The 21,750-nt window shown below is 40.9% G+C and overlaps 1 protein-coding gene across 1 annotated transcript; it reads right to left on the bottom strand.

The window, feature by feature from the left end:
* Nucleotides 1-515: 515 nt before the first annotated feature.
* gc2 (guanylyl cyclase 2) lies at nt 516-20,360 on the bottom strand. Its single transcript, XM_072376211.1, has 23 exons — nt 19,899-20,360; nt 18,818-18,946; nt 18,454-18,633; nt 18,102-18,219; nt 17,370-17,671; nt 17,141-17,272; nt 16,695-16,798; nt 15,443-15,561; nt 15,078-15,162; nt 14,851-14,947; nt 14,537-14,659; nt 13,545-13,625; nt 13,033-13,209; nt 12,776-12,932; nt 12,503-12,652; nt 11,013-11,161; nt 10,754-10,917; nt 10,278-10,470; nt 10,007-10,181; nt 8,166-8,264; nt 6,125-6,219; nt 5,950-6,032; nt 516-662 (listed from the first exon to the last, which is right to left on the bottom strand). The coding sequence occupies exons 1-23, from the start codon at nt 20,358-20,360 to the stop codon at nt 530-532; spliced, it is 3,507 nt and encodes a 1,168-aa protein (XP_072232312.1). The 3' UTR covers nt 516-529.
* Nucleotides 20,361-21,750: the final 1,390 nt, after the last annotated feature.

The following is a 21,750-nucleotide window of genomic DNA, read 5'->3' as shown; positions in this document are numbered from 1 at the left end:
TTATCGATTAAAGTCTGATCTGTCTACTCACTTCTAGTCACCAACAAGTCTGGTCAGTGACACCCACAAATTTAAGTGCCTAACATATGGGCATTTATTTGCTAGGGGGTATTTGTGTGTGTGTGTTTTGTAACAATTTTTTTTTTTTAAACATTGAGAGTGAGCACCACAAAATATCCTCCTAATGCATCTCCTCCAAGAAATCGAGATAGGAGGAAGCGGACGAGGGAGATTAGCTGCGTTCCCCTGCTGCTGACAGATACTTTCTCCAGATCCCTGCTTTGCTGAGTCACCAGTTGTCAGCCTCTATAGATAGTCCAACATAGACTTCATCTCCTCAGCTCAAGCTGATAATACACATTGACAAACACAGTGACCGCTGTTAATCTGAACTAACACTTTCACTATCTTCTCCTATCTCTGCGGATGATCACTAGCAGATAGTTCTGCTTGGAGACTTCAGCTTGCGAGCTGTGATGTGAAAAAAAAAAGTCCAGCCAGAGCTCCAGTCCAATCCAGGCCAAGTCAGTCAGTGGTGCGCCATCATGACGTTGTCGTCCTCTTCGGGCATGTAGAGCTGAGTCACAACGCGGACGTGAGAGATCTTCTTCACTGCCTTGTGAAACACCTGCTTCATGTCCCTTGATGCCTTCAGTGACATGCTGGAAGGGAGAAAGACGGGGGAAGGAGATGAACGGAGAAAAACTGTTAAACTGTTTCATCTAAACATTTAATTTAATGTGTTTGATTAAAATGTTTTCATTTAATTTCAAAATGACAACAATAACAATAACTGAAGGAATAGTTCAACACTTTGGGGAAAAAGTGTATTTGATTTGTGTTATATGGGAACGTCTGCACATCTCCTGTGTAGGAGATACAGAGCTTCCAGTCTTGGATGGAAAATATCTCTTAGCCTCTAGAAGCAATGATCTACATCACAATGAGATTGATAGATGTAAATAAATGTACTGTTAATTTCTTTAGAAATACATGTGTCATAGGGAATATAAATCTTGTCTATGACCAGAATCTTGAACTATTCCTTTAACCATAGACACAGGGGAGATAAAAACATCCAAACTACTAGCATCTACAGAGACGACATCAGAGACACAAAAACAGACGTGTCACGACAGCCAAAAACAGGAGGTTTAAGTTTAAGGTCATAATATCCCTGTGTTTACACAGTGGAAAGCCCATATGTGGAAATAGCCCTTAGAAATGAAAGAAAATCTTTAGGCAGGGTCAAATTTTCACACAGTGTCTGAATTTCAAAGTCAAAACAGGGACCACACAAACAGAAAGACAAAAAAAAGGGAAACACTGGAAACTATGTCCAGATACATCACCATAAAGACGTAAAAGCCTCTTAAAAGTGCTGGCAAAGGAGCTAGCCAGCTACCTGTTTGACATGTTGGAGAAATATCTTGTTTATTTTCAAGATTAATGGGATGAACAAATGCAATGTATTAGAAAAGGAAAAATTTAGTATCAATTTGTTTGTGCTATAAGCCATGTAGGTCAGGTACCACCCTATACCACAGAAACATCACCTTTTAATTCCATGACAAGAGAGCAACACTGCAGTTAGCATTAAAGAAACACCAGGACATTTCAGCTCAGGTCAGTCAGTGTCAGCACGTCGCTGCTATTGTACGAAAAGCTCAGTTTGGAGGGAATTTCCCTATTTCTTGTAAATTGCCTTTTTAAAAACTTGTAAAGTAGAAGAACTGAGTTTTGTCAGTGACAAAAACGAGGAGTTTTTTTTTATTTTTTGTGCTTATTTTGTGGACAAAATCCCAACATTCCTCACCTGAACTGTCTTTAGATGTTGCTGCTTTTGTTTGCACTTGCGTCTTGACACCACTCAATTCAAAATTTCACAAGAAATCTCTAGTCAGTAACCACCAGTAAGAAACTACGAGTCGGACATGAGTAATGGTGCAACAGAAATTCAATTTAAAACTTCAGATCTTTTCCATTTGGAGGGGGAAATTATTCCTATCTTTTGGAGAAAGGTTTCTAGATCTCTGAAGGTTCTGAAATAATAACGACCACTTGACATGCTACATTTAAACAGCTGTTCCACCAGAGCCCAGTATATGACCAGCGGTTTCTTGCAGTGGCCAAGATTTCTTCCCAAACTTTGAACAGGTTGAGTTCAAGACTCAACTAAGCGCAAACAAACCACAGGAACACCTTGAGACAGTTCATCCCCAAACTATGTTAGCCAAAGGACGAGTAACCTTGCCAACCTAGCCAGTAATGTTATACATTTTTTTATAATGCATAACATTACCTCAGTTTTTCTTCTTTTCAAGTTGTTCCTGTTGTTGTTTCTCAGCTTTCCGTTTCTTGTACTGGGCTATCTCGGCCATCTGCAGCCCGTGGGCCATTTGCCTGTTGAGACGAAGCGAACAGCAAGATCACAGCACACAAACACACACCCACACACAGTAGTCCTGCAATGGCTTGTTTCTCTCCAAAGAATAGATTAACTGGTAGGTGCATTTATAAGTGTAGCCACTGCAGAGGCCCACAGTTTTTAACAGGAAGTATCAGTTGTTTTTTTCTGTGAAGCAGCTGAATTCTTATGACATCATGACCATGAAATAATTCATCTTGCCATGCCTCAAGCTTGTGTCCCTGAGGCCTGTCACAGCAGTTTGGAGCAATCCTATTCTGGCAACTATGGGTGGGTTCTAGGCATGGGTTCTAGGCAATGGTGGTACCTAAAGAAGTTAACATACATGTTTCAACAGTTAGAATTACTGGAGAACAAAGAACAACATTTAAAGTTTTCTCAATAGCCTATATGCACCCTGTTTTCTGCATCCAGCCAGCTCAATCACTTCTGGAGCTATCCAATGTCTTTAGTTAGCGATGGCATTTCACCATGTAACCTCAGGACTTATTTAAGCTCGCTGTTAACAATGTTAGTCGTAGAATTACACTATATTGCCAAAAGTATTCATGCACCCATCCAAATAATTAAATTCAGGTTTCCAATCACTTCTATGGCCACATGTGTATAAATTCAAGCACCTAGGCATGTAGACTGCTTCTACAAACATTTGTCAAAGAATGGGTCGCTCTCAGGAGCTCAGTGAGTTCCAGCGTGGTACCATGAGAGGATACTACCTGCGCAACAAGTACAGTCATGAAATTTCCTTGCTACTAAATATTCCACAGTCAATTGTCAGTGGTATTATAACAAAGTGGAACCGATTGGGAACGACAGCAACTCAGCCATGAAGTGGTAGGCCATGAAAAATGACTCAGCGGATGCTGAGGTGCATAGTGCTCAGAGGTCGTCAACTTTCTGCAGAGTCAATCTCTACAGACCTCCAAACTTCATGTGACCTTCAGATTAGCTCAAGAACAGTGTGTAGAGAACTTCATGGAATTGGTTTCCATGTCCAAGGAGCTGCAGCCAAACCATACATCACTAAGACTCTAGAACAGTGGAGAAGCGTTCTCTGGAGTGACGAATCCCGCTTCTTCATCTGACAATCTTAGCATTGCGCTAAATGTACATTTTGGTGGAGGGGGGAATATAGTGTGGGGTAGTTTTTTCAGGAGCTAGGCTTGGCCCCTTGATTCCAGTGAAAGGAATTCTGAATTCTTCAGCATACCAAGAGATTTTGGATAATTTCATGCTCCCAACTTTGTGGAAACAGTTTGAGGATGGCCCCTTCCTGTTCCAACAGGACTGCGCACCAGTGCACAAAGCAAGGTCCATAAAGACATGGAGGAGCCAGTTTGGTGTCATCATTGCTCATCTCAGTTTCAAACAAAGACTGAATTGCGGGAATGACACTCTAAAAGCTGAATGCTCAAGATCAGTGAAGAAAAGTCCAAAACCTCACAGACTGAGTATAATGGAAAGTTATCCAGCAAGACCAGTGTAGACTAGTACCTATAACAGGCTTTGGTCAAGCAGATTAAGTTTCTAAGAATTGTATTGATACAATAGATCGTGTGCAGCTAAAGATAACTGACATTAGACCATAGTCCATTTTTGGCTTTACGTAAAGGCTCGCAGCAACATTCCACTGCGATGTTATCAGGTTTCTAAAAATGGAAACTTCTTTATCTGAGACACGCTAACAAACATAGCCTATTGTTTCTTCCTCCTTTCAATGGCTTTGACAAGAGTTTGAGCTTCCCAGTGGCTCCATTGTTAGTGCTCCATTGATCTGTTTACTATAGTTTGCTTGTGAGCGGCAGTGACAGATAAGTTTATCACAACCGTCAACTTTCAAATGTTTTTGTGTAACAAACCGGTTGTCCCATCTGCTTAAACACCTGTTGTGGTGTACGTAAGAACACGTAGATGTGACATTATCTTTTTATCCTGTCCCAAAACCTTAAAAAGAGGAGATTGGTGTGAATGGATGGGTGTGCTGGGTCAAATCCCATTTTCTCCACTTGACCCCATCCCTTGACCCTACCACTCAGTTTTGCAGAGGTAAAGTGCCACTTTTCTTTTGGAGATCAATTAATAGAAGTTATCTTGCCCATTAATTGGGGCATTGGGGCCATTTGGATGGCTTAATGTAACAAAGAAATATATACAAAAGAAAAGGGACACATTACCTCTGCAAATTGGAGGCATAGAGCCATGGGAAGAAGCTGGCATTAGGCCTTAATGATATGGGAAGGCAGTACTTTTTTGTTTCCTACCACCAATCACTGTTACTTCCTACCTCCTTACCTTCCTTCCTTGTTTTTGTATCCTAACTAATAGTACCAGCAGCATATCAGTAAACAGTCACAAGGGTAATTTTAGTGCAGTTTTGCAAGGCAATGATAGACAAAGTTACTGCCTTTTAATGTTAAATTAAAAACCACCGCAACAATTCAGTGTAATAATTTAGCATCAGATTTGCTCGTGAGCCGTGACCACAAGACAAAAATTACAACATTCATCTTACTTCTCAGATGTTGCTCTATTTTTAAAAATGATGCTATTTGTCTGCTTAAGTGGACGAAGCGTTTCTGCGGTTAAACAATCAACAGTGAGCCCCACCCGACCAGAGTCTAAGCCAGAGTAAATACTTTGTCTCCGGTGGAGAAAAAAAAACCTGAAAGAAGTGCATGGGTTACCCTAAAAAACCCTTAAAGGTCCAACTGAACTGCGATCCTTGCAATGTTGAACACTGCTGAATGGCGACTTATGCAACACTGCTGCACAATTATACAGATCGCCCCTTTTCAATTTCAAACTTCAAAAATGTGATTGCTGTTTGTACCTGCAAATGATAAGGATGAAGCAGCCCAACAGACCTTAGTTGTTGCCCATTTTTAAAGAGAACCTTCATAGTTAAAACTGTAAAGGAAATATTTGTAAAACATTTTACAGTACGACGATTCTCACAAATTCTGTTTGAATCTTTGAAGTTTAAAACTTTAAAACAACTTCTGGCATGCAACATCATAGTGTGTGGCATTATCTTCTTTGTTTAAATGCGGGAGGGAAGGGGGTGCTATGCACCAAAGCTAGTATAGCAGTCCGTCTGTAAATATGAAGAAGAAAAAGTGGAAGGGGCCAGTTGTTTTGGCATACTCTTGACAATGCTTAATCTGTGTTAGCAGCTCCTGATTTCATATGGCCACAGATAATCTTTACAACTGTATGGTGGGAGGGGAAAAAGCATATTTTAAAGAAAATACTAATCGTGTGCAGGCGAACAAGGCCATTGTACTTTGAACATATCGCATTGTTGTTCTGCAGTGTTTACCGTACCCCGACAGGTACAATGACAGTTTTTAAGAGATGGCATGGTTACTTGTAGAGAAACAAGCTTGGGAATGAATTAAAACCAGTGCAGGACTCAGAACGTACAGAGAAATAAGACACTAGAGATGGAAAAGATGAGGAGGAGGGATTAAGACAAGGGGAAAGACAAACACAGAAGCAGGATGAAGGACATTCATTCCTACCCAGACTTGACTTCAGGAGGGACAGGCAGAGGTTTGGTAAAACCTTCTCTCCCCACAAGCCAGTATGTCTCCTCTACTCTCCCCTGCAGAAAGTGTCGGGAGACAATTAGAGAGAATTTCATCTATTTCTGATCATGTTTGAGAAATTATTAAACTTTTAATTGAAGGGACGTACCTTGACTTCTGTCCTGCCTCTCAACTCCAGCTTATAGCCGAAATTAAGCTCTTGAAGGACCTTCACTGTACTCTCATGGACGTGGATCCTCTGGGCTGTAGTAAAACAGTAGATTAAGAAATGAAGCACAACAAGATTACATCCTATGCCTGCTTCAGATATTAGCAAAGTAAATAGCCTCTATCAGTTGTTATCACTCCCAAAGATATAGCCAGTGGGTATCCTTATCCATCCTCAAATAGTCTCAGTAGGATGTTTCAATCTATCATTGTTGCTAAAGTCAATATTCCAAGGTGTAGGGGTCGGCGGTAGTAGAAGCCAGCGGGAGCAATTTCATAGAGGAGACTGGGAATCATGTCTGGTGTGAGACCATGCATTTGGACTTTTGTACAGACTGCCTGGTTAACTAAATTAATTTATAGAGTATATGTGTGCTCGATCCACACTTTTGGACAAAGTGAAGCTTCTTAAACGGTTACGTGTCCAATCAATCGCATTTCTCAAGTCCATAAATTCCACACATGAGAGGGGAATGACGTGAAGGTTGGAACTCAAACTGCATTGAGGATTTCTGCCTCCATACATGTAGCTCAGGTATACAGGTCTTCATCAGTGAGATAAAGTTTAATACCAGATTAATGCAAACAGGTAAAGGATCAGACTGGACTTCTGGTGTACGAGCACGAGTCGTAATCATGGGAGTGATGAAAACTAATGATGCCCTTACGACATTCTGAGCACTTACCCATGACTTTCACCACCAATCTGCTAATAATGTTGATTAATAGTTTATGTAAAGTACAACACAAGTCTTGAGTCATCTCTAATTTCTTTACGCTTTGCCTACGGAGATCCAAACTGTCTTGTAATCTTTTAAAATGGTTTCCAGCAATAGTTTTCCAAACTTTCTGAAGGTACTGTAAAGTGTTTCTTTGGTAATTCATTTTCAGTCAAGCCTTTGTACCTGAGCATTTTCAGAGTAGGGAATGTCATTGGGAACAAATGTGTCTCTGTGACAGGCTCCTGTAGAAAGTCACTGACCTATGACTCATTATCAGTTGCTATCACACTCAAAGATATAGCCAGGAGGTACCCTTCCTCAGCCTGAATTAATCTCAGGAGGATATTTTAGAACAAGATGTACTGGCTTGTAGGGAGGGATGTGTAATTCTATGAATCATTCAAGCATAAAAAATCATCAAACTTAAGGAATGGGCTAATGTTGTGACTGCACATACCCGACAGAAGAGTCATAGAGACACATGATTTGTTCCCATTTTGTTTGGTGCATCTACAAAAATGTACCAGATGACACAAATTGACAGACATAAAATAGTATTTCTGCAATAACAAAGTGATTCCCAAAGAACCGTTAGCTGGAAACTTGGATATCTCAGCATGGTGTGCAGTGTGTCCTTAAAAAAATGGAGGACACCGGACAAGTGGAGGACAAAGGAAGGTGGCGCATCTGAAAGGGATGTCCTTAAGAAATAGGAAAAAGACAGGGCAGGATCTGAGAGATACATCCAGACATTTGGCATCAGTTGATCCATCTACTGTTCTCTGAAGCCTCATCAGAAAGAGTTTCCATGGAAGGGTGACTGTCAAGAAGCCATTCTTGGCCAACAAAGACAACATCTAAAGAAAAGCTTTGGAATGTCCTTCAAAAAGCCTGGAGAACTATTCCTGAAGACTACTTAAGGAAATTAAAGAAAGCTTGTCTAAGAGAGTTCAGGCTGTGTTGAAAATAACAGTGGTCAATGACTTTCACGCTCGTTACAATTGTACAAACTGCTTTTGCCTCATGCTGTATTTCTTTTTATATTTGCACCTTTCAATATATCACTGCATTTATTTCCAGTCAAGAAAGGCAACACGTACAGAAAAGACTTTTGCACAGTACGTAAAAGTATTTTTAAAATGGCAGAAAGGAGAAATGTTTGGTATTTGTACACAAAAAAATCACTCACATGTCATGAAGTTAGCCATTTTATCAATAAGAAGTTGCTCAATAGATTTTAGAGTGCTTCTTGTAACTTACGCAACCCACTGGACTCCATACGAGAGGCAGTGGTCACCGTGTCTCCAAACAGGCAGTAGCGAGGCATGGTGAGACCCACCACACCTGTTACACATGGACCTACAGTACAACACACACATGTAGTCAAGTTTACATTTCTTCTGGGGACATTACATTGACATACACTAATTTTGTTGAGTTCACCTAAAAAACATTTGGTTCCCTCAAATGCGACTTAGTCTCTAAAACAGCATATGTATAGCCTGCATATTATCACTAAGCACTTCACAGCAAGAGGATTCCTGGTTTTAATCCCAGCTGGGGCCTTTCTGTGTGGAGTTTGCATGTTCTCCACATGTCTGCGTGGGTTCTCTCCGGGTACTCCGGCTTCCTCCCACAAGCCAAAAAACATGCATGTCCAAATTGTCCCTAGGAGTGTGTGTGTGGTTGTTTGTCTCTGTGTGGCCCTGTGATGGACTGGCGATCTGTCCAGGGTGTACCCCGCCTCTCGCCCAATGACAGCTGAGATAGGCTCCAGCTCCCCCACTGCGTTGGATTAAGCGGGTATGGAAAATGGATTGATGGATTATCACTAAGCTTTTTCGCCCTCATTTTATGCAATGTACCCTCAAGGAATGACCCTTTCCTGAATTTTTACCCTTTGTAACCATTTCTGAAAGTGTGACATGTCCATTAAATGACACGTTAACTGTTGCGTGTAATTTATACACAATGCCATAAGATCACATCACCCAATGTTGTGTAAACAGGTGTCCCCGCGAGATAAGTAAGACAAATTTACACAGAAGAATGGGGTTGGGATTAAACTTGTTTAACTTGTTTTGTTTTGGGGTTGGGATTAATCTCAGAGATGAAAGCAGAAAGATGACAGGAAGCATGGCGAGAGAATGAGGGAACTGCATTCAACTGTGGCTCTCTGCTGGACCTGTCTAAAAAAGCTTTATCACTGCATGTGGTAACATTCAGCCTCTGTGGCTCAACTTGAGCCAAGCTTTAGCTGTCAGACATACAGCATATCTGACTCTAGAAAACTTTGATATGCGGAGAAGTTCATGGCCAAATCAATGACTGCATGGTGCCCAGGTCCTGTGGCTGCAGAACAGGCCCAAATGTTTTTCTCCAAACATGATGCTATGCATCAAGACAAAAATTCTCCTCTTTGGTATTATCTGTCCAAAGAGCATTACTTCAGAAATCCAGAAGTGGTTTGTTCACATGCAACTTTATGAACGCTGTGCTGCCATGTTGTTTTTAGTGAGAAGAGGCTTTCTCCTGCAACCCTTTCTCACAAGCCGTCCTCATACACTGTTTTTATAATTGTACTGTCATGAATTTTAACAGTAAACATACTAACTGAGGCCTGTAGAATTTTTGCATTTTCTCTGATCATTACATGGTCTGAAGTTGGGGTGAACGTGCTGGGATGTCCCCTCCTAGTTTGGAAATTGCCTTGTAACCTCTCCCGGATTGACAACCAGTAACAACTGCTTCCCTAAAGTCACTGCTAATGTCTCTTCTCCATAGTGTTGTGTTATCACACAAATGAATACTCTAGACCAACGTTCTCACACATGCCGATGATCAGTTAATCAAGTACATTTGATATAGCGCCTAGCTGCTACTTGCCCTCTTAATTCATATAGAAGCAGTAAAAGTGGACAGGCCCTGGTAAGCACCAGATGTTTTTTTGTTATGTCCTGATGTCTTAAAACTTCTGTCCTTGTTACTCAACAGTAGCTTGTACTGGCTATAATCCCCATTGCAGACATACTCAACTCCTGGGCTACACTGTATATTGTCCAAATATTTAAGCGGTAGCTTCTTGTTGGTTCTCTGCCCACCTGTGTGCAGTCCTATGCGTATTCTTACAGGAACATCAGGCATGTGTCGCATTTTAAAGGATCCCACAGCACTGAGGATGTCAAGAGACATGTTGGCTATTTCTGCGGCATGACGGTTGTCATTGGGGACGGGAACCCCAGACGCCACCATGTAGGCATCACCGATCGTCTCCACCTAGAAAAAAACACAAGATGATACACAACAATGCCATCTTCTAAAATTTAGGGTCAGATGAACAACAGGAATACATAAAAAGAAAAATTATGCCACCTTGTAGACATCGTGATTTCCTATGATTGCATCAAAGAGTGTGTAGAGGTCGTTGAGAAGGTCGACAACCTCAATGGGCTCGCTGTTGGCTGAGATTGTGGTGAAGCCGACTATGTCGCTGAAGTAGAGCGACACGTGGTCAAAATATTCTGGTTCCACTGTGCCGCCGTCCATCAAAGCCTCCGCCACAGACCTGTGGAGAGTAAAACAAGCTTAAAATGTGAACATGTGTGCATGTGAACTTTGATAGATACAAAAACAAAACATAACCTTCATAGCCAGAGTGAGTGAATCTGATTTTCAACACATCAGTAGGCAAACAGATGCATTAATATGGACAGATATGTGATATAAACGTGTAATGTATACATAATAACCCAGTGTATACCTAGACCAAATATTTTTTCATTGATTTTGGCATGCTACCTGCTTTAATTTGTTTCTTTGTGTGTACGAGTGTGTCTAAGTTAACATACGGAGGCAGCATCTGCGTTAGCAGCTTCTCTGTCTTCTGTTTCTCGATTTCCAGCTCCTCTGTTCGCTCTCTGATCAACTCCTCCAGATTAGAGGAGTACTGCTCCAGCATCCTCAGCATAGAGTCTATTATGTTGGTCTTCTTCCCCTTGTTGATGTTCTTGAACTTAAAGGAGAGGAGAACCCATTAAGCATCAACCAAAAAAAACCAAAAAAACACCAGAACATGAAAAAAGGGAAATATCCAACAATCCAACATACGTGGTCAAAGATCTCTTCAAAGGTTGGCCTCTTGTCTGGCTGTTCATTCCAGCACTGTTTCATCAGCTGGATGCACTCCATCGGAGCATAGTCTGGACTGACCATCGGGCGACACAGAGGAGGAGGCTTACGCAGCTTCTCTATGATTTCTAAAGCACAAAAGAACATCAGCTGTTGTGTTTAGATGCTAATGTCGGTTCATCAATCCAACATAAAAATCTAGCCTAAGACCTCTTGACAACATTTCAAGTGGTAGAGATGAGGCTATTATTAAAGAGTTTATGGCCTCCAAGAAGGTCAGAAGTTTAGTGCTAATGCTGGACGAGTACCTGGATATCATTACAAGACTAAAGAAAAACAGAAAAAGAAAAAAGGTATCTGTGTGTGTTTTTTGATTGAAATATGGTTAGAACAGCACAGTTTCTGTGCTCAAAGTGGCAGTTCAGGGAAGCACAAAGATGCTTTAAGCAACATGCTGATGTAGCCGATGATGTTTGCCACATTAGCTCAGAATGTCTCCTACTAATGGACAAGATGAAAGGTCGGAACAAGTATCCAAAGTACCGCAGGTGCAGTCTTTGTGAACTCAATGTAGTGGCGACTTGTGCAAAATTATTCTGTATCAAAAAGTTCAGCCGAGAGGTAAGGACAGATTTGCTAAGTTGTCTTTATCTGAACCACAGCAGTGGACTTGCTGACACATCGACATCAAGAGAACCCACAGTGAGTGAAAGCACCTCTGCTGTATCCCCTCATGTTGACTGTGTCTCGGCTGAAAAATAGCTCTCAAGACAACAGCCACCTGCTAAAATCTACGTCTGTGCAAGAAGGCTTTACACACTGGCTCTAAAAGGGAGGGTAGTAAATATATGGGATTAAATAAGGAAATCCAGACGACTGCATTAATAGCTAAATTTATCATTTATAATAATGCACAAAGTAAGTATGTTAAAGATTTAAGTTGGAGTGTCCAACATATAGTAGTTCTACCTCAGTTGGGCTTGTTTCAAAGCATTCCGACTATTGAAAGACCTCTTTCAGTTTACACTAACATGCAGAGTGAAATGATACAGTTAACATGTCAGAGTTAATTTCTTAGACTGAGCAGAAATCAAAGTGCTTCTTTTTTTACTGACATACCCGACGCCCATTCAGCAATTTGAATTGGTCAAAATAAGCCTTGACTGACTTGCCTAACAGTGATGAAAAGCTGTTCAAACCCAGCTTGGTATGTCTTGGCCTTAATAACTCGGTTTGCTCTCATTTTACACTAAAGAAAAATGGTGGAGTGGAGCTAGCTCACTACTGTTCATGAGGCACCCACCAGAACTTTGATGCCAACTCCCTCAGATGCGCATATGAAACAATATCCTCTACAACCTTGAGATTTGCATGCCACTGCAAACGTAACAAGACATAACAAATGTCTATTGCCATGACTTGGCAGGTTTGCTGTAGTATGTTGGTGAGGTTTTGGGCTGTTGTCTTGCCTGCGTCGGACAGGTCCAACATGCAGAACGGAGGCCCTCTGATCACAACTTCCTGCATGATGATGGCAAAGCTGTAGACATCACCAGGTAAAGTCCCATAAAGCGCCGGCTGCCCGCTCCTCAGGATCTCTGGAGCGGTCCACAGCAGCTCTGCAACAAACAGAGGTCCTCTAGTTTTTGCTTCTGTTGCAACGACTGCAACACTGAATGCGTCATGATGTTCAAATGTCACTGTTTGCTATCGAAAGCTATTGAAACTTTCATACATCTCACCTTCTGGATGTGGTTCAACGAAGGGGAACCTCTGAGACTCCAGGACCTCGTTGTAGCCATAGTCTGTTACTTTTAGGACAAAGCGCCCATCCACCACGCAGTTACGAGACTTCAGGCGGGTGTGACACACTCCGCGATGATGGAGGTACTTCATACCCTGAGAGAGAAAACATCAAAATGGTTTTACTTTCCTTTTGCAAATGGATATTCCTATTCGGACATTCCCATTCATTCCAAACACTCGCCCTGCTATTCACCTTAATTAGATCCAGCAGCAGGGATGATTTGAACATCCAGTCGAGTTTGACGTCTTCATTCAGCAGCAGATCCTCCAGGCTGCCTCTGGAGCAGAACTCGGTTACAATAGCAAACACGCCACAGTCATGGAAGAAGCCTAGGAAAAGGTTAACGTTCTCATGACGCATGTCCTTCATCTGCAGACAGGGTGATCAACAACGACAGGAAAACAAGACCAATTTTAATAAAAAGTTCATGACAAAAATCTCCTCCTATAAGATGACATTAATGATGGGCTCAGTTAAAAGAAACACTGAAGTAACTGAATTTTGACTCATTATATATTCCTTAAATTTTTCCTTTTTGTGCCAAAGTTCCTATTGTCAGTAGATATTTCTGCTTGAATTCTCGTGGTCCTCTGTAGCTACAAAAAAATTAAGTCGAATTTCAGGCTTGACCACAAAGAAACATATTTTTAAACTGGACATAAAACTAGACCTGAGCTTTCTTTCCTTGCAACAGCGTCACATACCAGTTCAAACACATCACTGGTTTTGGGGTTGATTCTGCCAAACTTCCCGTTGGGGAGTCTCTTCAGCCATGCCCAGTCGCCCTGGTGGAGAGAATCATCAAACGGACAAAAAGCTGAACATCTCTTCCAACAGGAAAGCTCAGCTGATGCTGCATCATACAGTAACTGTATGCTGGTGAGATCCATGAAACAATATATTTTACCTAAAATGTGAATAAAAACACATCTTAGACTATTTAACTACAACATCATGTGGTCTGGTCAAGTTTCTAATGAAACTTTTTCTTTTCCTTTTTTTGGCTGGCACCAGAGTTCTATTCATGTATTGAACCAATCATGTGCGCTTATGTTGCATAAAGCAAGCATGTGAACTGATGTCTGATGGTTCCTCTTGTGCTGTTGAAAAAAATACCCTAAAAGCAGAGTTCTAAGAACCCACGATGGTGCTCAGCTCCAACAGTATGTACAACGATGGGAGGCACTTCCTCAAACAGTCATAACAACCATGATTTTTCTTTAAATCTGGTCTGAGATTGCCTAATATTTTGAAACTACAACTCTGGGAATTTCTTTATACCTTTCCCGTACACAAATGAGCAAGGGTCTGGCAGGGGAATGTATGACATCATAGAGGGTGTGTGCAAGGCTTTGTGCGGATGACTGTGTACACGCTTATTTGTGCCAACCGTACAGACAAATCTGTTGATTTGATTCATAGTGTGCATTTCTGTTGATGCTGATCTACTGGAACGCACACTCTCCAAACAGAGACAAAAATAGGATCAACTATGGATCTGCAACTGTGTGTGTATTTTATTGAGTAGATATCGGCCCCTAGTCCTGACACAGCTTGAATCTTCCCGCCGCTGTCTTTGGTCGTCAAGACTCCACATTAGCCTCGAGCTCTCAGTAACAGGACTGTTTCTCTGTCATTCATGAAGGTCTACGAATGATGTTTTGTCATACAATGAATTGTAACTTGACTGCCTCACCTCAAAAATGACAACATTGGAGTTTTCATAAGTGGCTGGGGTCTGGGAGGAAATAGGTGTGTTGACACTCTGTTCAGACAAGCTCTTTCCGCCACTGGTCCTGCTGTCGTCCAGACTCAGCTTCTGAGGAGAGGAAGATGGTTTTTTTTGGTTTAAACAACTTTTCAACTTGATTACTTGAAAAGCTATCTGTGTGTGGATTGACTTTGGCCAAATAAGTACATCGAAGTTGCCAAATAACTTCAATAGTTCTATGATTCATAATGAAAACAAACAAAAGCAGGATACTAACAAGATGACAGAAAAAGACTGACCTTGTTGCTAAGTGATGGGTTAATGAACGTGACATCTGCAAGAGTCAGCAAGATCTTGTTTGGCCCCCTGACCAGTCGAATTTGATTGATGCGTCGCCTAGAAACAAGAGAGTCAAATACACAAGTAAAGATTAGTTCTCAACTTTTTGTTTGAAAAGATTTTAATATTCCAGACCTCCCATTGCCAATAACATGCTTTGACATGTGTTGGTAACTTGATGGTGTACCTGATGCAGTACAAGAGAGCCACAGCAACAATAGAGGCCACGATTGAACCAATGAACATGCTGAAGGTCACAAACAGGTCCACACCTGCAACAGAAGAAGGATGAGTTGAATATCTGATGTTATCTAACAAAGAAAAAAACATTTTGTCATGGGTTCATTTAATTTGTATAGTATATGTGTCAAATACATTTTTAAAAAAGCCTTCAAACTAACTGAAAAAGATCAACAAAAGATAAACAAGCAAAGCTTAACATTTTCATTAATAGTACACCTTTATTATTGGTAAAGGTTTCAACAATTAAACAAAACTATATTGCATGAATGTATATTTTATAAGGTTTATATATGTGTGTGTGTGCCTCACCCCCTGAGCAGATGACTCCAGGAGTAAACCAGCAGGCAGCGTCCCTCCTGGGTCCGTAACCTTGTGGGAAATGAACGTCTTGACCCAAGAAGCGAACCATGCCTACATCCATGTCGATCCTGTTGTTAGATCAGTAGTTAATTGTGTGTGTGGTTGATCCTAACTGATATGAGTCTGGAGCATGTCCCTGAAATGTCTGAGTGGCAGCCATGATAAAAATCTGGTAAAAACCAAAGGAAAGGTGCAACCAAGCCCTTTGTATTCATTTTAGCATAGGATGCATTAGGCTAGTCTGTACTAAAAAAAAAGGACTTGGTGACGTTTCACAGCTCTAAGTATGTGACAATATTATATATAAATTATTTCAGTTATTTTCATATAGTCAAAACTTCATATTGATAAATAGACCAGAGGGAATAGGGAGCAACTGTGTTCAATGTAAGAAGCAGTGTACCTTGTACTGTGTGTTTGGAATATCCACATTTTTACTTTATACCCACTTAGCCATTACATGTTGCTGTTCTATTTAGTTAATTTACTGTTTGGTGTACAACAAAATAGTCACAAAGCTGTACACAACATCAGTCAACAGAGACCATTGCTCATTGCTCTGCATTTTCATTAAAAGCTTAGCCATTAGCGCCAGCTGCTACTAGTACTTTGAACTTCCTGGTGAGCATAATACTGCTCAAATCTATAAACTCTGCAGGGGCACATCTTTTCCTTTGCTTGAGCAGCAAGAGGAAAATTATACTAAAATGTCTATTGTCAGAGTAACTGAGATATCTGTTGCTCAGTTAATACCATGAACAGCAGCAGGCCACATTGCACTGCAACCCAGCATGCAGCAACACTGGGCAACTAAAATAAATGTCTGATGTGGTGTAAAGGTGAATTTTATAAAAAGAAATCCCTTTATATAGTGTTTGAGTTGTTTTTTATGGCTAAAATTAGCTCTTGTCTAGATGTGTAGCCCTGTTGTAAGTAGCTGTTAGCTTAGCTCCCCTATCTGATTTCCCTATAGATATCTGCCTCAAAATGATGTTACAGTGGGACCCTCAACTAGTGTATAAAATCACCAGCTACTGGCTGACTATACAGTGAGTAAGTAACTTCAGAATGTTTATCTGAACTTGCTCAAGATTTCTTTTCTTTACCTTTATCTAGTATCACTGACTACCAAATTTGCCTTTTTTTGGGTGTGTCTCACATGATAAAACATTTAACGCTTGATCTCAATCCACATATCTACCTGTAAGTCGGCATTAGCTTTGGGGAGGATCCATCTGTGTCCAGTATGAGGTAGTCTAGCTGAGTTACTCCAGTGCTGCTGGTTCTGATAGGGTGACTGAAACCCTGAAAAGTAAATTAGATGTGTAAATAGGAGAGGTAGAGTTATTCTGGAGTAATATCTATAAAGTACTGGAGAGGTAGAAAGAATGTAAGCAAATACAACATACAAGAATTGGGGTTTTCTTGTGATTTATAAGCTGAACTCAAAAGTGATATACTTGTAATATCCCATTACAATGCACTAATCATTAGTTATGGTTCATACAGTTAAAATGATGAAAAACACCTTGCACTTTATTCATTTCTACAATTATGTGTAAGATGGGATTCATTGAAAAAAATAAGGATTTTCCTCCCCTGCTTCTGTCTTCAACAGTGTGATTGACTTCACAGTCCTCTCTGTACCTGGAAGTCCAGCTTTCGTGTACGTTGTACCAGATTTCCACCAGACATCCACTCCCTGGATTCCCGAACGCGATGCACTGCATGAGCCATGAACAGAACTGAGTTGTAAATGGTTCCAAACAGAGGAGACACCTGCAGCACACACAGAGGTATTGGCATCAGTTGCTCTGTTCGTGGGTAACAATACACATAAAACCATTTTTTTCCAAAAAACTTTGTCCATGCTTGCCTGCTGGGGTTTCAGTGTCTTTGCCACCTCTCCCCTCTCCATGGCCTCTCTGTAGGCATCGTAGAATGACACTTCAGGGGAGTCAATGGTGACAGTCAGCACGGCATCGTAGGCCCTTAACAGTTTGCTGTTGCTCTTCAGAGCCGGGTAGGTCACATTGCGATAAGGTAGGCTGTAGAGCAGGGTGTCATAGGGCAAAAACACCAGGGAGCCGTCGATCATCTGCATGTCGTAGGCTGTTTCCAAGAAGAGCTTCTGGGTCGAGCCACCAATCAGTGCCGAGTGCATGCAGAGGATTAGAGCTGGAACAGGACGCTAAGTTTAAGGACATGTCTAATCATGGCTCAACTTCCTCTTATACAGAAACAGTATTTACAGCATTTAAACATTTGTCACAATATATTTTAGAAGAAGAGGAACTTGATAGAAATTAAAATCTATACTGCAGTTTAGAATTAAAATTGTGCTGCACACCCTTGATCATTGAAGGAAGAGACCAAAAGTGTGCTTTAGTGCCACAGCCAACAGGGATGATGTTGTGTTCCGACATACCCTGGAATACCCTACTACATCACTGCATTCAGTTGTCAATATTTAGATTTTAAGTTGATGCAATCAAATGTTAAAACAGAATGATTCCAACAAGCAAATATAACAAAAGCCCTTTAGTACTTAAGCAAAACAGGATGATTCACACAGACAGTAATGCCTCTGAGATTAAATCAGCAGTACCTCGTATTTCTCTCATCTTGCGAACCTTTGCAAGAGTTCGCCTAATACCATGAGGCGTGTTCTCCATATAACTGACCAGTCTGACCGGCATACCATGGCTCCTCAAGGACTCGGCCACCTTGAGAAGAAAAGTAAACATAGACCTTAAAGAAATCATGAACTCAAAGATTGTACACAAGTGTCACATTGTGAGCAATTTCCCTTCCCTTTCTTTGCAAAAACAAAAGCAAATTTGGTCTTGTTTTTGCGATCAGTTATTGTCTTAACTCAGTTTTCATAATTGATAGGACACAACCATAATCCTGCGGCTATAGTGACATAAACAGTAATCTGAAATAATGGGCATTCAAACCTTAGTTGCTGTGTCCACCCAGATGTCCTCTGAAGAAGAGATGATGCCAATGTGAGCCCACCTGAAATAGCTCATCACATTGTGTAGCACCGAGGTGGGCCTCGCCATGGATCGGGTGAAAGTCGGATGGCTGCGAATATCGTCCAGCTCATAGCCAACACAAGCCCAAGAAAACATCGCCTTGAAGAAAGGGGTAGAGGAGAAAAGATCATAACTTAGTCCTTGTTTAAAAAAAAAAAAAAAATAATCTGTGAGGATTCATTATTGACTGGCGAAACCATGACATTTATAATGTGTATATTCACACATAGTCTACATCCAAAATCCTTATGAAATTTAATTTTCTCTGAATATCTCAGCCTACTTTGTTCCAGCCTTTACTCAGCATCGAAGCAGCATCACAATAGCCCGGGTTGGCAGGTCCAATGAACCCCGATGCCTTGGTGTGGTAACCCATAAATGCCTCCAATGCCCTTGATGTCTCACAAGGCTCCTGAAAAGAGATACAGAAAGAGCTATGACATGCACTTACACAATAAATCAAGTTGGTGGACAAGACCATATGGTCAGAATAAAATACACAGGGTTACAATTTACATCTCCAAATGATGATGTAAATGCCATCAATATAAGCTGTGCACTTTGCCAATGGCATGCATCCAACAATTTGTTGGGGCTTTGCAGACTTGTCTGCTGACTTGATTGATTTTCTGTATGTCAGCCATACCTCTTCCTGTAGATGCCAAACTATAGTTAATGTGTATTTTCCATCTGGAAAATACAACTGGAAAAAGGATTTGTGGAGGGCCAAAAATATCCATGTGTAGAGAGTCTCATAGTCAGACTCACCGATGACAGTATTTAAGTTAGACAGAAGCCACCAGTGCACATTCATTGATGCACAAAATATAATAATAATAATATAACCCCTGCAAGTCATCAGAGGACAGGAGATAGACTCCCTGTTTGCCTTTAAACAAGCTCTGGGTTTAAAGGGTGTACGGTAGAGTTATTTGTCTTTAGGTAAAAGAAAAATGTTTGTTCAAACTTGATTGAATTTAATTTCTCTTAATGATCTGTGAATCTACTCACCATAGCTTTCGAAGCAAAGGATTACCAGCTAAAGGGTGTCTCGATTTTGTTTGTGGTTAAAAAGTTATCGGGGAATACTTTAATTCAAATCATAAACGTTTAGGTTTCTTGTGGATGGTTTTTATAATGGATATGGAACATGAATTCCAAAAACTAGGGTAATTTGTTTAGCAAAGCTAAATTAAATATGTCTGAGCTCTGTCTTGTCATTAATACACTGATATATCAAAGTTTTGTAAGAAATGTAAATAAGTATACTACTAATAAAGTCAATTCCAAAACAATTTTGATTGGCAAAGAGGATTGAATGACACAATTCACACTTTTTTCGGGAGGTTGAAGATGAGGTCTACCTGCAGAACAGCATAGTCGAATGTTGCAGCATAGGACAGCGAGGGGTCCCTGTTGATGCGATTGACGGCAAGCTGCGCTGCCACATTAGGAAGGGCCTTGGCAAAGAGAGGGTCACATCCCCATGGTCCCACTACCCCAACCCGAAACCATGCTGCTTGTGCTGGGAAGGGTAGAAGACACAGAAAGGCCAGGAAAACCCAGAGGGACCACAGGCGTCCATGAAGGGGTGAATGGAGAAGATAGAGGAAAAGGGGTGAAGGAGAAGGAAGCAGGCAGTGGCGTGGAGGAAACAAAGGGGAATATTGAGAGGATCTAGACAGATGCTGGTTAACTGGAGTTGTGGCAGGAGTAAGTTGAGTGTGATGAGGAGAAAAAGAAGACAGGTGGACATCAGGGGACGTGTTCAGCGTTTGCTTCCATTTTTGAGGTAAGGAGTTGAAGGCACGGCACTGTTGTTGCATCTCAAGGCTCACCGCCTCACAAACTCAGTGGAGGATGGGTGAAAAAGGGCTGAAGGTGCTGCTCCCCTAAAATGAGGGATTGGAATGTGTGAAAGTTTTGCAGTTTTGAACACATTTTAACTCAACTTTATTCATTGTTCTGCACATTGTTGGTCCTTTGCAGATGCATGTCCACATTTTACAGCGTTTTGCAGCTACTTGGGTGCTTTCTTTGAAATATGAGGAACAATCTAAGATGTGGGCTGCTCTTGGTTGTCTGGGTACTGTTGTTGGTACTTTATTTTTACTGCGTTGGAAAAGACAGAAGTCAAAGTAGCTTAAGATCTATCTTGTGACAGAGTAAAACTAAATGTTAGAATAAAGACGATTGCCCAGAAGAGCAGATGTTTGTGCTTTTCACCTGTGTTTCTTTCTTTCTTATCTTTGGTGCCCTGTCCTCTTTGACATGAAATTGGCTGTTGTCATCTGTTCCAGGGACAAGCTAACTTTCAACCAATCAGTATTCAACCTATGCGTAGAATCATCTCTGAATGCTACACACTGTTAGGTTTTTGGGGACTGCACACAAGTCCGTCTGCATTAAATTGCATTGCACAAAATCGCGAGAGCAACACAAATGGATATCTCGGTGTTGGCATAGTGTGCTGGCTACACAAAGGCCTGGATTAATCTCCATTCAGAAAAAAAAACAACACACTAGTCTAAGAAGATGAGAAGCAAAAGAATAACAAGGATGCTTACATTGAGTAGATACTTTGCAGGAGAGCAGCCAAAATATACACTCAATATACTGCAGACCAACTGCATTCCTGCACATGAGAATCGTCAGCACAGCAGACAACAGCATTTGAGTGCTGCACAAAGTAACTACAACTTGAAAACTTTATCTTTTTTAAATAATGTATATTCATATCCATTTTTTTATAGCTGATCTGAAGATTAATTCTTCATGTTAAGTTCTCAGCAAGTTTATGCACGTGATAGAAATAAATCTAAACCATGTGAAAACTTTTTAACTCTCAGATTCTGTCCTTTCTTTAGTGTAAAATGAAATTAATTCATTTTAAGATCCAGAGGGATCCTGTGAAATTGTATTTTTTCTAATCTTTAATAAACTTCTACCTTCAGCTAGAAGCCGGAGACTCACCAGCTGTGCTTAGTGTACCCACGTTTAATTCAGCTTTGCATGTTTGAACAACATCCTCACTCTAGCCTTTCTTCTTCTCACAGCTGTCATCATTTCATTTAAAGTTTCCTACCTTGCATTGATGATAAGGACAGGTGTTTGGTCTCTCTGTGGCAAATCTTCGAACCCAAGATACGACACTAAAAACTCTTTCATTGCTTCTCTTTTTTTTTTTTAGGCCCTAAAAAGCTGTCCTGTTAATAC

Source organism: Leuresthes tenuis, unplaced genomic scaffold, assembly GCF_036924035.1.
Source record: "Leuresthes tenuis unplaced genomic scaffold, fLeuTen1.0.hap1 SCAF_22, whole genome shotgun sequence".
Lineage (NCBI taxonomy): Eukaryota > Metazoa > Chordata > Actinopteri > Atheriniformes > Atherinopsidae > Leuresthes > Leuresthes tenuis.
The sequence above is the reverse complement of the archived record's forward strand: the minus strand, read 5'-3'. Positions and strand labels throughout refer to the sequence as shown.